This window comes from Bactrocera latifrons, unplaced genomic scaffold (genome assembly GCF_001853355.1).
Source record: "Bactrocera latifrons isolate USDA-ARS-PBARC rearing strain unplaced genomic scaffold, ASM185335v1 scaffold_20, whole genome shotgun sequence".
NCBI classification, from domain to species: Eukaryota; Metazoa; Arthropoda; class Insecta; order Diptera; family Tephritidae; genus Bactrocera; species Bactrocera latifrons.
The window spans coordinates 1,658,399-1,673,329 of NW_017535519.1; the positions used below are offsets into that span (position 1 = coordinate 1,658,399).

A 14,931-nucleotide genomic window follows, 5' to 3' on the forward strand; every position below is an offset into this window, starting at 1 on the left:
TTAGCCGTCCAATCGAACATCATACAGAATTCAATTTGCACCTTCTCTATGTTTTAAGTTCTCTGGCTGAACAGCTTAAGATCGCAACGCCTAAAACTCCCTTGCCTTTTATGACTCGGCTAATTCCGCTCGTTCGCGGATTGCGCCCCTCGCGTCGGTTGGGCGGGAGGAGGGTAATCGTTGGGTATTATTATTATTAACACACGCCTTTCATTTAATTGATTTTTGGCATATTATTTTTATATAAAGTATAATTTTTAATACACATGAGTAAACTATCCTGTCTTTAAGTTGGATCAGTAGTTAGGAGTTTAGCCCATACTTTATATATTATATATAGATATACTAATATACATTGGTTATATTTGTACATAATAGTCCTTATACAATTAACTCTGCATACTCCCATATGAATTTTCCTAAGCATTTCCATTTTTACAACATATCACATCAAATGGCTATAAATCGGAAAACACTCTCCAAAGAGTTTTAGATAATAATGATTTTGTGGATTCGAAAATTTTCAAAACAAATACCAACGTCGCGAATTTTGTGCAGGATCCATTTTCCAATGCCTTTCATCCATTAAGTAATCTCTGTAAGATGATTAACAAATAAATATTGAATTGACGTTTGAAGCTTATTAATAATTAACAGCATGCCTTTTAACTTTTAACTTATCTGTCCATATTTTCTTCAGATCCGTTATATCACCGGCATTGCCGCCATATTCTCTCGGTAACATATGACGCGGCACTTTTTCATACAAGCTGTCCATGCCTTCAGTGTGAAAATGTATCTGTTGGTTAAAGCATTTTAATAGTTTATATATTTTGTATATAAAAATTTAAAAAGAGGTGCAGACTGCCTTAACATGAGAGAGAAATTGTGTATATTAGTGGTTATTTTATGCGGAACTTTTTAAGCCGCTAAGTATGTTTCTGTTAAGAAATGCTTCCAAAAAACCTCAGTGGTTTGGAGATGTTTTGAAAATAAAATAATAATCGATGAAATCAAGGTTTATACCATAAAAAGGAAATTTGGTTAAGATTCTATCAAAAATGTTAATCGACAATATCATGGAATACAAAAATTTAATTTCCACACCTGAAACATATTGTTGGAAATTATGAACACATGCGAAGACAATATTTTGGAAGAATATTGACCGATATTTTTTGAATGGGAAATTGGTTGCGCAAATACAAAGATTACATATTATACATATGTATAAGCTGATTCGGAAAAATATTTTGTAATAAATGTGATTTCTTGTAAAGGGGGGGCATTGAAAATATTTAAATAGAACGAAATGAAGGCATGCGGTTTTTGTGCGTTTAAGCAGTTAAGGGGTTATATACAGTTAGAATTTTCAAAAAATTTAACTGTTTATTTTTTTTAATATGCATATATTTAAGAATACACACAGAAAATTTCATATCGTTCTGGTAAATATTTTCGAAGTTACATGCAAATTTTGAAAAGGCGTTCCACAGTGCTTGGAAGTGCATTCCAAACTTTAAACGCATTTTTCTCAAAATACTGTTTTCAAAGTTGGTAACATATTTTTTAGTAATTAATGGAAGACTTTTTCTCACCGATAAATATTTTTTTATAAACAATTTAAGGCCGAAAAGTTGGTCAAAAATTATTTTTGTCAAAAAAAAATTATTTACTAGATTTAACATTTAAGAAAATCTTTTTGGCTTTTTAATTTCAGAGAATTCAGTTCAGAGATATAGTATCATCCTAAACGGTCTTACGAAATATTCTCACAGACTTTAGTTGGAATAACTATGTATATATTTCACTTTTTATAGAGCGGCGCCGCGGCGGGTTCACATCCAATTTTGAAAACTTTTCCAAACTACAAATGTTCTTGGTGTTACAAATAACCGTTAGGTACATATGTATGTAATTAGCGAATGTAAAAATTAGAAAATCCTATTTACTGCAAATATTATATAATTACCATTTTAAAGACATCCTCGTGAATAAAAGGCTTTACAATAGACACCATTTTGTTTAAAAATGGCGGACAATTTATGATATGCATTGCGCGTAAACGTACTGGATACGCCTCTTGAAGAAAATTCATATACATACGCAATGTCGTAAAGGAAATGCGCGCCATGTGCGATAAAGTGTAATCACCTATATCACATATCTGTACTTCACCATTTGATATTGAATCATCTTGCAGCGAGTCATCTTCGATTTCACTTGTTTCCTCCGTCTGAGTATCATCTTTCGATTTCTCTATCTTTTGTGTTTCCGGCTTCTCGATATCGAGCTCCGAATAACGACAGTCAGCTAGCATGAAAAATGCTTTACACTCGATGGTGCTATTTAACTAAAATTAAATTAGTTTGAGTTAAAGTAATATTTGAAGTAGAAATCTACATTTTTGATACCTTTTTCGGATCTATATCTGATAGCCGAAATAATAGTAACTTATAACCTTCTGGAGTCAGACCCGGTAGTGGCACCATTTCTCTGTAAAGAGCAGGGAATATATGTAGTTAATTTTTTAAAAATTTTTATTACTAAAGCGAGAATGTCGGATTTCAAAGATTTGCAAGAATTCAATTATTCGGGGAAACATATTAAATTGTCGTAGTAAAACATTGTTATGAGATCATAAAGCCACCTCTACCACTGGAGTTTTTATCTAACCTCGTGTCCCTATAACTAAGAAAAGGTAAATTTGAGACATTTATCACGATCCAGATGGATATTCACATGAAGTCAAATCATAGCAAATAGCAAGAATATAATGATACCATAATCTGTTCCCATTCTACTGAAACTGAAGTATCTTTGCTAGCTTAACATTCTAGAGGTTTCTGATGATGATTCTGCTACCGACTGCCACCAAACTAGCACTCGAAAAACCCGGGTGTAGGGCCAGTAAGTTCAAAGCTATACATGTTAATCTGCTGCTCTCTGTATTCGAAGCTCATTTTATCTACATATTTATCAAATTGTGCCACTCCAAATGCTACTATAATTACCATTTTGAGAATTAGGCTCTTAGAAAAAGGTTAAAAACATTTCTACCGAATTGCTATATGAACACTTAATGAAAGGCCCTTAAGTTTAAATTTAATTTTGTAGGAAAGGATCAATATGCACTTAGTCCCATGCCTGAATGGAGCCATTATCCCATGTGAAGAGGCGTTCGTGTAGTACGTTATCTTGGAAACTGTCACTGCACTGTCAAATTTTAGCTTGTTCGCAGTTATAGTTTTGTTTTGACCACATCTAAAGCAGTCATCTCCGTGGTAAGAGAGCAATGTAGTCCGAAAAAGAATGTGTTTTTAGAAAGAGCTTGCCTATCTCTACGGTTAATCTTCTCCGTTGATGGCGACCGAATAAAATTGATTTAAAGAGTTTCAATGTATTCGCTTTTCAGCTTTGAAGAACGATTGCCCAAGTGTCTCGACAATGGCTGAGGATACTATGTTGTTAATTACTTATTGGTCCTCTTCATTCATTGGGTAAAAATTTACTCACACTACATCTCGTATGGCTTTGACAGCTTCATCGTCGGGATCACGGTGAAGAAATATATGTTGGTTCTTATTTCGTATTGAAAAATTTAATTCAATAATTTTTTTGGTTTCCTCTACATTGTTGTACATACATTTAAGAAAGCGTCGTAAAAGAATGCGATCTGTAATATAACAAAAAAATTTTGTAAATATACTTGTGACTTAAAGCTGTTAACTAGTAAATAAAGGAGGATCTAAAGTTTATATTTGAGTTCCATTAAATTGAAAGCGAAAAGTTACACGTCGCTGCTGTTGATTTAGCTGTTCGGGTACACAGTTGCTGGCTTAAATTATTGCCGCTTGGTTGAACCAACCGTTCAGTTACAGAAATGAAATAAGCAAATACACTTTTCTATAAAATACTAAAAAATGTTCCCTGGGCTTCTTTAAGGTACCTTTCATACAATCACCAACCATATGGAGTAAAGTGAGCAGGATGTTCGAAAAACCTGATATTAGTTATATGGGGAGTGGGTTAAGTTTTCGCCCAATTTTATTAATATAAGTTATGACTGATATGAATAAAACACGCTCTCTAATTTGCATTAAGATAACTCACACATTGGCCGATATATGCGGCCGGAAGTTCAAAATCTTATATTATAAGATATTATATTATCTTATAAGGGGGCTCAGAGAACTATTGACCCTATCCAACCCATTTGTGTACACATAGACACTATTGCGAGAAAAGGATTTTCACTGAATTTCAATTGCATATCCGATACTTTGACGGAATATTTTTGGTCGAAAGTCAACAATAGATTCTGTATACCACATTTCCGGTATTTGGAGGCTTGAACAGATTTGGTTGGATTTGGGGAAATTTTGACTTAAAAAATAGTGGCAATTTTTATCCCGTTAGATTAATTACTTATTTATTTGTACACTGGAATGAGAAAGATTCCAATGGAATTTTAAACTGTGTTTTATGAGAAGCAGGCGTAGTTGTAGTCCAATTTTGCCCATTTTCGCACTGTGACATTGAAATGTCAGAGGAATAGCGCGGGTCTCAGGATATATGAATTCACCAAAAAATGGACGGTGCCACGCCCATCGCCCAAATTTCAAACCGGTTCCCATAAATTGTTCTTTCACCATCTCGGGTGTGATATGTATTTATTGTCTCTGGCGTATTTAATTATTGAGGCGGTAGAAAGTTTTATAATACTTCGTCTGGGTAAATGTGGTTGTTGTAGCTTTAGTGGTTTAGTGGTTCTGATATGTACATTTAACTAATTAGAGACAGGGTCACGCCCACTTTTTCAAAAGTTATTGCTCACAGTTGCATCTTTCTTTAAAAGTGTTCGGTTAATGCCGTTTTGTGGGCGTAGCAGTGGTCCGATTATGCCAATCTGCCGACAGTAATTTTTATACAATAAAACGCGCTTAATAAGTTCCATCAAGATATCTCAATTTTTACTCAAGTTACGGCTTGCACGCGCGGACGGACCTGCAGACAGACTGTCACACGGATTTTAATTATTCTCGTGATACTGAGCATTTATATGTGTATATTTATATAACTATATATCTATCCCGATTAATTTTAGATTTGTTTATATTTTTGAATACTAAATTCCGTAAGAACATATTCAAAACGTAATTACGTATCGTATTTAAGTGCATGCTTACTCGTGCATTCCATCTAGAAATTGATTAATAAAAAACAAAACAAATTCTCGATTATACATACATAGCATACATACACATAAGTACACGATTGTAAACATAACGATTTAATTTTTTACATTTATAAAAGCTTCACCACATTCTTGATTATATCTCATACAAACATACATATGTATTGGTACAATTTAAAATTATTTTGCCGCCAGATTATGTTTTGCGGTTTCCACTCAAATTATGCAGCCATGCTTTTATGATTTGTTATGTTTGCTGTTTTCATATAAGAACATACTAGACAGGTTGAAAGTTGTGTTTTTATTATCAAAATTTGTAATTAATGGTTGCAATCGATAAACTTTTCGATAACATTTCTGAGGTACGAATTGTGATATGCTGCAATATCGTCCTCCGTCTCAGCGATTGTCACTTTATTATCTTATAATTCAAATGGTTTTGCCATTATTTATCATTACGTTGCGACACAATGCATTGCCTTAATGAAACAGTTTCTTCTACTGCAAATCTGATCCATAACGTTTTATAAAAGTCGCTGTTGATGGAGTTTCTCTTTCAGAATCAGAAGTAACTATGAGTAAAAGTTAACTAACATCTTTCCATGTTTCAGTTCATTTGCACCGATAAATGACAACCGCACCTGTTATTAATCGATGTAAAAAATCCGGTTTTGAATTGATTGATATGTCTTACAAGTTACTTAATATCTCTTTTTTTTCAAAACACAAAAGCTTGGATTACTCAAAATGTATACCCACATATGTACTATATATCTTACAACCTGTTATATTATAGATATAACACTTAGATATTATATGTGCATTTCAAATATTTCATTAACATAATTTGTTGATAATTTGTTTTAAAACGGACGCAATATTGGTATTTATATTTCCTAACATTTGCATATCCATATTTCATTTATGTCATTTTGACACACATACCAATTTCTTCCGGTAATTTTGGATTTTCTTTGAACCATTTTTCCAATTCATCCAATTTTTTATTCAGTTGCTGCCCTACCATATTTTATTTTATAAACACTCGCTATCGCTATCGCTTTATTTTTATTTTTATTTTTTTTTTTATAGATTTACGCCGCGCTAAAAACTTGCACAACGACTACTTTCTCGGACGCTGTCACTTTTGCAACTGACCAGATAACGCTTACATTTGAATTTACAGCTGATTTTTACGCTGATTCCCAACTACCGTTCAAATTCACGATGCGGCTCGCTCAGCGGTGCGATTAAGCATACGATTGTATATACATACATAAATTATAGGTAAGGAGAAATCATATTCGCATTAAACCCCGTGGTATTAGTTACTTATACAGTCGCCGGCCTTATTATTGACATCACATGTAAAGTATGCACAAATATCTACATGTGTTGGTATAGCAATCTATTAGAGTACTCTATGTAGAACTGGAAATTCCCTACGAGATTATCAGCTTTATATTTTTTGATTATGCTTTTTTATTGATTTAGAAAAAGATTGATTTAGGAAAAAATAAATAAATTCGCCCTAAAATAGTCAAACTCCAATCGTCAATATCTTTTAAACCGATAATTTTACGAAAAAATCGTAAGACACTCTTTGTAAGGCATTTAATTTCATACAAAATCTATGAAGCGAGATAGTTTTTCAGGTAGTTGTAAGCGAGATATGAATTTTTCTAACCGATAATGAGAAAAAAAGGCAACCGTTAGACGCCGAACATTTCCGTTACAATTAAGAGCTCATACTTTTTAAGAGGTGTCTACCAAAACATTCTATTTTTTTGACCCACCCTAATGTATAAATAAGTATAATTAAAAAAAAATCAAGAAATAGCTGTAATAGTTTTGGCAAAGTGAGAACAGCTTTTATCAGCTTTTAACAAAAAACTACAGATGTTTCGAGAGAGAACCAGTTATCGTCGCTGTTTCGCTTGGTTAAAATTTTGTTTATTTTTTTAATTTATGTATGTTTTTAAATTCATTATTTATGTTACAAATAAAATAAATAAAACTACATTGGACGTTCAAGCCAATAGGATTATTTATGTTTACACTCCTGCTGTATCACAGTATATTAGTATTGGTCACCCAATGATTGTTCGTAACTCATATAACTAATCGAGATAGATATGATGTTACACATAAAATGTATGTATGTAAATGAGGAGAATGCCGAGGTAAGATGAAATCCGGGTGACTAAAGATTCGTCGTGAATAATGAACATCTAGTCGTAAAGGGGCAGTTTGTGTTGATTCTCTGTTATTTAAACGAGTATTAATTCGTCGATTGCTTGAAGGCGAATATTGAGGTTGCACGAAAAAATTACGATTTTTATAATTCAAAAATATTTTTTTTTTAAATGCATTGTTATGACCTCAAATAAATATTCTTCATAGCCGATGAGAAAATTTGTTTCGCTCAAATATTTCGACAGATAGATGCAATGTTCATCTTCGAGAGAAAGTATACATAACCGCTGCGTCTGAATATATGGCACAGGACTGTAATGACAGCCATAAAACGATAGTGATTGTAGCAATAAATGTGTTTCAAGTACAATTCTATTAGATAAATATTAAAACACATAACCTGGAACTAAAACTAAATAGATATTTGAACAATAGACAAATCTATATGTAACATATTTTTCAAAAACTATAACTAATCTGCCGGTATATTTAATGAATAGTATGCATATAATATCTTCAATATAATTTCAATTATTTTTATTTTTGTTCTCCATGGGCTTAAACTTCCTTGGGGTACTAACCCTAACTAGAATACTGTCAAAGTTTCCCCTTATTTCATTCAATCGTTCTGAAGTTATTTTTCTGAAAGTGACGATTTTTGCTAGTTTACAATGGAAATGTAGTGATTTCATGTTGTGGTAAAACAGTGATTCCTGAAGCCAAAATATAAGAAATTATCACACGGAGCGAAATCTCGTGAAAACGGTGGTTGGTCGATGGTATTCATCGCGTTTTTGAACTAAAGAGACCTGTTTATGGTACTCTTTTTGGGAAACATCAGCTTTATCTGGACGAGTCTTGCAAGAACGCGTTTCATACCCAAAATTTACATCAAAATCATTTGAATAAACTCGCGCCAGATTTCCATCTCTTAAGTCATGTCTTTAACTTTCTTTTGTTTGACGATTTTCAAGCACTTTTTTTAAATATTTTCATTAGTTAAAGAGGTCGAAGGGCGTCCAAAACGAGGTATGTCTTCAACGATCTATCGGTTGTCATTGAAGGCTTTCTAGCGCACGTAGGCTTGAATTTTTGATATAACTGAATCACCTAAGCCTTTTCCAACATTCGCAACAATTACAAAATTTTGAACAACAATATTTTTATCCATTATAAAAATCGCAACACTGAGGTGTACCAAGTTGGGCAGCTCTTGTAAACAAACTGGTTGACAGATCGCTCTCATATTTGGCATAGCAATTACCTGCTGAACGGGGTATATAGTTTGCCACAAAGTTTTTAACACTCAGAAGGATGCGTCGGAGACCCTATAAAGTATATATTTAAATGATCAGTATGTTGAGCTGAGTCGATTTAACCATGTCCCTCGGTCTGTCTGTCAGTTTTTAAGATATCGTTATGCTGACATCGTACTGCTCATTTGTCGGAACTGCTGATATTGGACCATTATAACATATAGCTGCCATATAAACCGAAAGATCGAAATTAAGGGCTTGTATGGGGAACTTTCGCATTTGACAATGTATCTTCACAGAAGTTGGCACAAGTTATTTTCTAAGGCAACAATGTAATCCCCGATCGGAATCAAATGCTTGCAGGGAAATTTCCTCATTTGACAATATATATTCACGAAATTTGGTATGAGTTATTGTTCACAGAAATAATGTAATTTCCGAAGAAATTGTTCAAATTGGCTCACTATAGCACATAGCTGCCATATAAACCGAACGATCGAAATTAAGGGCTTGTATGGGGAACTTTCACATTTGACACGGTATCTTCACGAAATTTGGCATGGATTACTGCTTAAGGTAGTAATATAATCTCCGAAAAAATTGTTCAAATCGGTAAATCTGTCCCAGCAGAACATCGCTGAAGTCCTTGTTCTTCGTAACAGTATTAGTAAAAATTGTTTGTAAATATTCATTAGAGCGGTTTGATTTACAGGGAGGCGAAAAACCGGAAAAATGCGGGAAATTTCTAACGGATCATTCTGAAAAACTTTGCTTAAGAGACTATGAGTCTAAATTGGTTTCAAGTCAGGGATTTTTGATGTAAAGCTTTATAGAGATCATAAATCCGATTGTGTGATGAATGGGCCTAAAACGAGAAGGCCACCGATCCCGATCTTCGAAAAAAAATTTTGTTCAATGATAAATCTCACTTTTAATTGAATGGCCACCTAAAAAATAAAATGCATTTGGAGTGATTATAATCCAAAAGCCAATTATGGACGCCATTACATCCTCAAATAAGCACTTTTTGGGCTGTGTGGGCAGAATATCAAATTATCATACATTTAAAATTGTAATTTGCAAAATGAAACAATTAATGTATTTAAAAATGCTATAATAAACATAGCTTTATTGATCTATGGCCAAAGAAAAACACTATTTTAAAGGTGAAATGACCAGTCTTCAGTTTTACTGCTCACCGCAAGAGAGTGGCTCAATCAATTAAACGTCTATAATCAAAATTTATATTGCTTTTAAGTTGTAAACTAATTTACTCAGCATTGTATGACAGAAAAAGTTGATAAAAAAATGACTTTTTTGATTTTTCCTTTAGCCATATGGACAGTTAAAGATATCGCATTCTTTATTATTGATTTATTGAATATGGAATATGAGTAGTGGTCGTATGGAGATATATCGTTATTTTGCTTTTACTTTTCTCTAAATTTTTCAAACATATTGCGTGTTGCGAAGCGTATCGGAACAGGGACTCACTGCTTTTCAAATAATCTTGCCAAAAAATAATGAGGGAGTCGAATTTGGATATCTCGAGGATCAAACAATGTCATCTCTTTGGATGTCAGACGACTAGGGTCACTTTGAGGGGGGAGCCTGATTTAGAAGTTTCATAAAATCGATTTTTTTCCTTAAATCTCTTTAAAAATAATCTAAGAATATGTCCTCAAAGTTTTAGATGAGAACTTGATTTTTTTCGAAGCCGAGCGTCTAGCAGATATATGAACGATTGGGCAGAAATCGAAAACTTTGACGCCTGATTTCTCGGTTATTAATTTTTACGATTTTTCTTAATTGGCAAGCAGGATAGAAAGAAACTAAACGTCGTATGGAATTGGGGCAAAGTTTATGATCTTCGGCATTAAATTACCATCTAGTTAAACTAAAAAAACTAAGAAATATCAAGTTTGAACATATGTATTTTTAAACAACATAAAATAAAAATTTTTTGATCGAAAACGACTTTATTAAATTTCTAAAAAATTTTTAAAATTTTACACTTTTATTGGAATTTTTTTTAGTTGAACTAGAAGATAAATTATTAAAAAAAATTTCGTATCCAAAAAACTTTGTAAATGATGCTTAAATATATAACTATAAACCCTAGAAACTTCGCTTTAATCAATTATTTCTTTCCTTCCCTAAAAAATCCTCAAAAAAATCGATTTTTTGAAGCTTCTAAACCAGGCTCCTTCCTTAAGGGGCTACACCAATGTAACGCATAAAAATTAGGCGATTTTCGTGAAGAGAAAGTACGCGATTGAATATTTCGAACGTAGTAAGGTATATTTCAGCTATATTTTAAGATTTTTTTTTACAAAAATTTACAGTTTTAATTTCAAGTCAATCGGTTAATTTCTCGTTGAGTTATAATGTCAGCAATTTGGAAAAATGTCGTTTAAAGTTTCACTCATATATGATTATACCTGCGAGCGGGTGCTCTTTAGAACGCTGCCATCCAATACCTATTCAAGATACGACCTTGCCGATTTCACAGAATATTTTTGGAAATATAAACTATCGAAAATAATAAAAATAATTTTTTTGAAAGCGTCACACTGGTATAGCCCCTTAAGGTCATGTATTAGCGTTTACTGAGTCTTGCTCAATTACGCTGGTTTTGATTATTATATACGGTTATTTTTTATGTAAAGGCTCTCAATTTCTCTGTGTTGTTTCGGTATACTCGAATTTGTGGTTAGAATAGAATGGTTTAGTAGATGTCAATGTTATGCGAATATATACCGAAATTATACTATAAATATTACTATATTCAAGTTCTTCTTTATATAAGCCACCCTTATATACAAAAATTGGAGCTCGACTTTAAAAAGAAACTCACGATTGTAATTGTTTTATGACTTTTATTTTTGATTTTAAATAGTCTATGCAAGTACATTGGTATATACTCATTACATAATATGTAATAGTATGTGTTACAATTAGTCTCTAAGGAACAGTGGCGGTAGAACAGAATTTCACTAGCATATATTAATTTAATAAAGACACGCTTTTGTGGCCTTTTTTCAAGTTACTTGCAAGCACACTTATGCACTTACATACATACATATATATAAAGTGGTTTTGCTTCTATTMTATTCTATGCATGTGCATATGTATATACATCTGCATGCGAGCTTTACGGGCTATTAAATTACCTGCATATACATACATGTATAAGTACTTAATGTTTATAAAATTCTTACACATATTTTTATATGTAATTGTAAATACGTTTACACCAATACGCACACATTCTTACGCAATTACGTATTTCTTATGGGTAACTGCTTATGAGCTTATTTACTAGTTAAACTTATTTGTTTGCTATAATTTTTGCACAAAATGTTAACATTGCCATTAGACTTTTTGAATATTCTTAAAATAACTTTTCATTTATTTCCATTTAAATTATTGGAATAACATTTACAATTATTGTGCTATTTTGGTGTACACGTGTAATCGTTTGGGCAAGTGTACAAAAATTATGCTAATACCTTTAGTCTTATATATGTATCTATAAATGTATATTACTGTAATCCGTGTAAAGGGAGTGTATTAAAATCTTTATTTCATTTCACCAACTGGCTCTTTTATTTATAAATGTATTCATACATATCTCTTTAATTTGCATTTTTATTTTTGTAAATTTGTCTGAAGATAAGAATTAAAACAAAGAAAATGGTTATAAACGAAATGCAGGCGCAAAATGTACAGTCTTCTGTAACATATTTGTATTCAAAATTTAACACAAAGAACTTTTTCTTTACTGCGTCTCACTTCATTCACTCAAAGAAATATACAAACCACTCTTTTCTTACACGGTAGATACGTTCCTCAGAAATCCGTGTAACAAGAAACCATGTAAAACAAGTAAGGAAGGGCTAAGTTCGGGTGTCACCGAACATTTTATACTCTCGTATTTGTGTAAAGTTTTATTCCGCTATCATCATTGGCTCCTAATGTATATATTATACAGAGAAGGCATCAGATGGAATTCAAAATAGCGTTATATTGTAACAAGGCGTGGTTGTGAACCGATTTCACACATATTTCATACATGTCATCAGGGTGTTAAGAAACTATTATGTACCGAATTTCATTGAAATCGGTCGAGTACTTCCTGAGATATGGTTTTTGGTCCATAAGTGGGCGACGCTACGCCCATTTTCAATTTTTAAAGAAAGCCTGGGTGCAGCTTCTTTTTGATATTTCTTCCGTAAAATTTAGTGTTTCTGACGTTTTTTGTTAGTCGGTTAACGCACTTTCAGTGATTTTCAACATAACCTTTGTATTTGAGGTGGGCGTAGTTATTACCCGACTTCTTCCATTTTTGAACTGTATATGGAAATGCTTGAAGGAAACGATGCCTGAAGGAAACGATAGTAGCGATAGTAGTTTCCGAGATATGTACAAAAAACTTAGTAGGGGGCGAGGAAACGCCCATTTTTCCAAAAAAAATTACGTCCAAATATGCCCCTCCCTAATGCGATCCTTGGTGCCAAATTTCATTTTAATATCTTTATTTATGGCTTAGTTATGATAGTATAGCCCTATATCTGACTCGTTTAGTTTTAGCACTTACAAACAACCGTTATGTGAACAAAACTATAATACTCTCCTTAGTAACTTTGTTGCGAGAGTATAAAAAGAGACGTTTCCTATAGTAAAATGGGGGATACGTTCGATACGTACGATGTCATCTGAAAACCGTGTAAGATGAAATAAAGAACTATGTATATTTACTTCGAAAAACTGTGTAAAATATGCTGGAAACTATAAAATTTCAGATATGCATACAAATTCTATGTTCACATGGCGTTTTATTGAGCATTAGAACTTAAAATACTTAATTCATACAGGTGAATAATTGGTAGAGCAAGCAAAAAACTAATGAAATCTGTTAATTCAGAATTAAAAACAGAAAATTAGAATAGAAATAAAAAAATATTCTCATAGCTACATAATTATTCGTCGCTACTTGATAACAAGCGCAATTCTTTGTGACGAACTGGACTAAACTCGGATATCCATTTCAACAATACCTTGCGAACAAAATGTTTAGCTAAGAATTATCGACTAAGTGCATTTCCCAGTTACCACACGGCTGTAACAAAACGGAAAATAATCGGAATTTCGTCAAAACATCGCATAATATACATATATTATCGATATACGTAAAAATTAGAAGATTTCAAATCTATATATCAATAATACCTAGTACTTCAATAGAAAAATTATTACTAAATGTAAACTGCTTTAAGGCAAAAATATCAAATAGATAAAAGTGAAATAAATCAACAGAACTCAGAAGTTCTTTATTTTGAGAAAATCTGTCAGATCAATTGAGAAGTCCTCGGCCTACCATAGTAAACATAAAAATTATTCCATGCCTTTCCCAAAATACATACGGCATGACTTTGCCAGCCGACTGAGATTTATTACGCTTGAACATCTTCAAACACTGTTTGGAATCATCAACTTGTATTATGTTGGTTTTGATAAAATGTTAGCTTGCTCGGGCCCTACTTTACCCAGAGTTTTGTTGTTGTTGCTGTAAAGGCATAATTCTGCCGAGTTGACAGTCCTTGGCCAGACTCCGTTTCGGTTTTCGTAGACCCGACTGTCGTGGGAACGCCAGCTTTCTCATGTACTCGTTTAGTTGATTTGTTAGAGTGCCTGCTAACTCGAACAACTTTACTTTACGATCATCTGTTGGTGCTTATTTCATCACGTCTAAACTTAGTATATCAATCAATAAGTGGTTTTTCCTGGGACAGTGTTCGGTAACTCGTCATCAAGCCAAGTTTTTGCTTCAACTGTATTTTTTCTCTTCAAAAAGCAATATTTTATCAACACGCTAAATTCCATTTCTCCATTTTTTTATGATAACAAAAGCTGCTTCACTCAAAATGGTTATGATTTATAATTCACAATCTAATGATGCGACAGCTGTCAATGCGCCTATTGAAGGTTAGGGCTAGCTAAAAATCATAAGGATTTAATTTTAGTACCACCATCTACATATGTGTCAGGGCGGACTTTTCAATTGACCTGTTATATATTAGGGAAAGGTTTTTTATCAATTCTTAATAATTGTAAATATTTCAAGTTGAACAATATTTTAATTTCATTGTGAATTATCTAAATGGCATAACGTTTGGTGAAGATGTGGAAAAAATTTAAAATGTGGAATAAACGCAAATACATATACATATTCGTATGTATGAGTGCTGAGTACATATGCGTCTCAGTTATTAAAAAGTG

At 32.7% G+C, this 14,931-nt stretch overlaps 1 protein-coding gene across 2 annotated transcripts; it reads right to left on the bottom strand.

Moving 5' to 3' along the window:
- Positions 1–218: 218 nt before the first annotated feature.
- LOC108967987 (alpha-tocopherol transfer protein-like) lies at positions 219–6,328 on the bottom strand. Of its 2 annotated transcripts, none has more exons than XM_018931703.1 (6): positions 6,143–6,328; positions 3,517–3,676; positions 2,415–2,496; positions 1,973–2,353; positions 671–799; positions 219–596 (listed from the first exon to the last, which is right to left on the bottom strand). In XM_018931703.1, the coding sequence occupies exons 1-6, from the start codon at positions 6,222–6,224 to the stop codon at positions 579–581; spliced, it is 852 nt and encodes a 283-aa protein (XP_018787248.1). In that variant the 5' UTR covers positions 6,225–6,328; the 3' UTR covers positions 219–578. The 2 variants fall into 2 exon arrangements, with proteins under 2 accessions (XP_018787248.1, XP_018787247.1); XM_018931702.1 differs by having other exon boundaries at positions 663–799.
- Between the last annotated feature and the right edge of the window lie 8,603 nt (positions 6,329–14,931).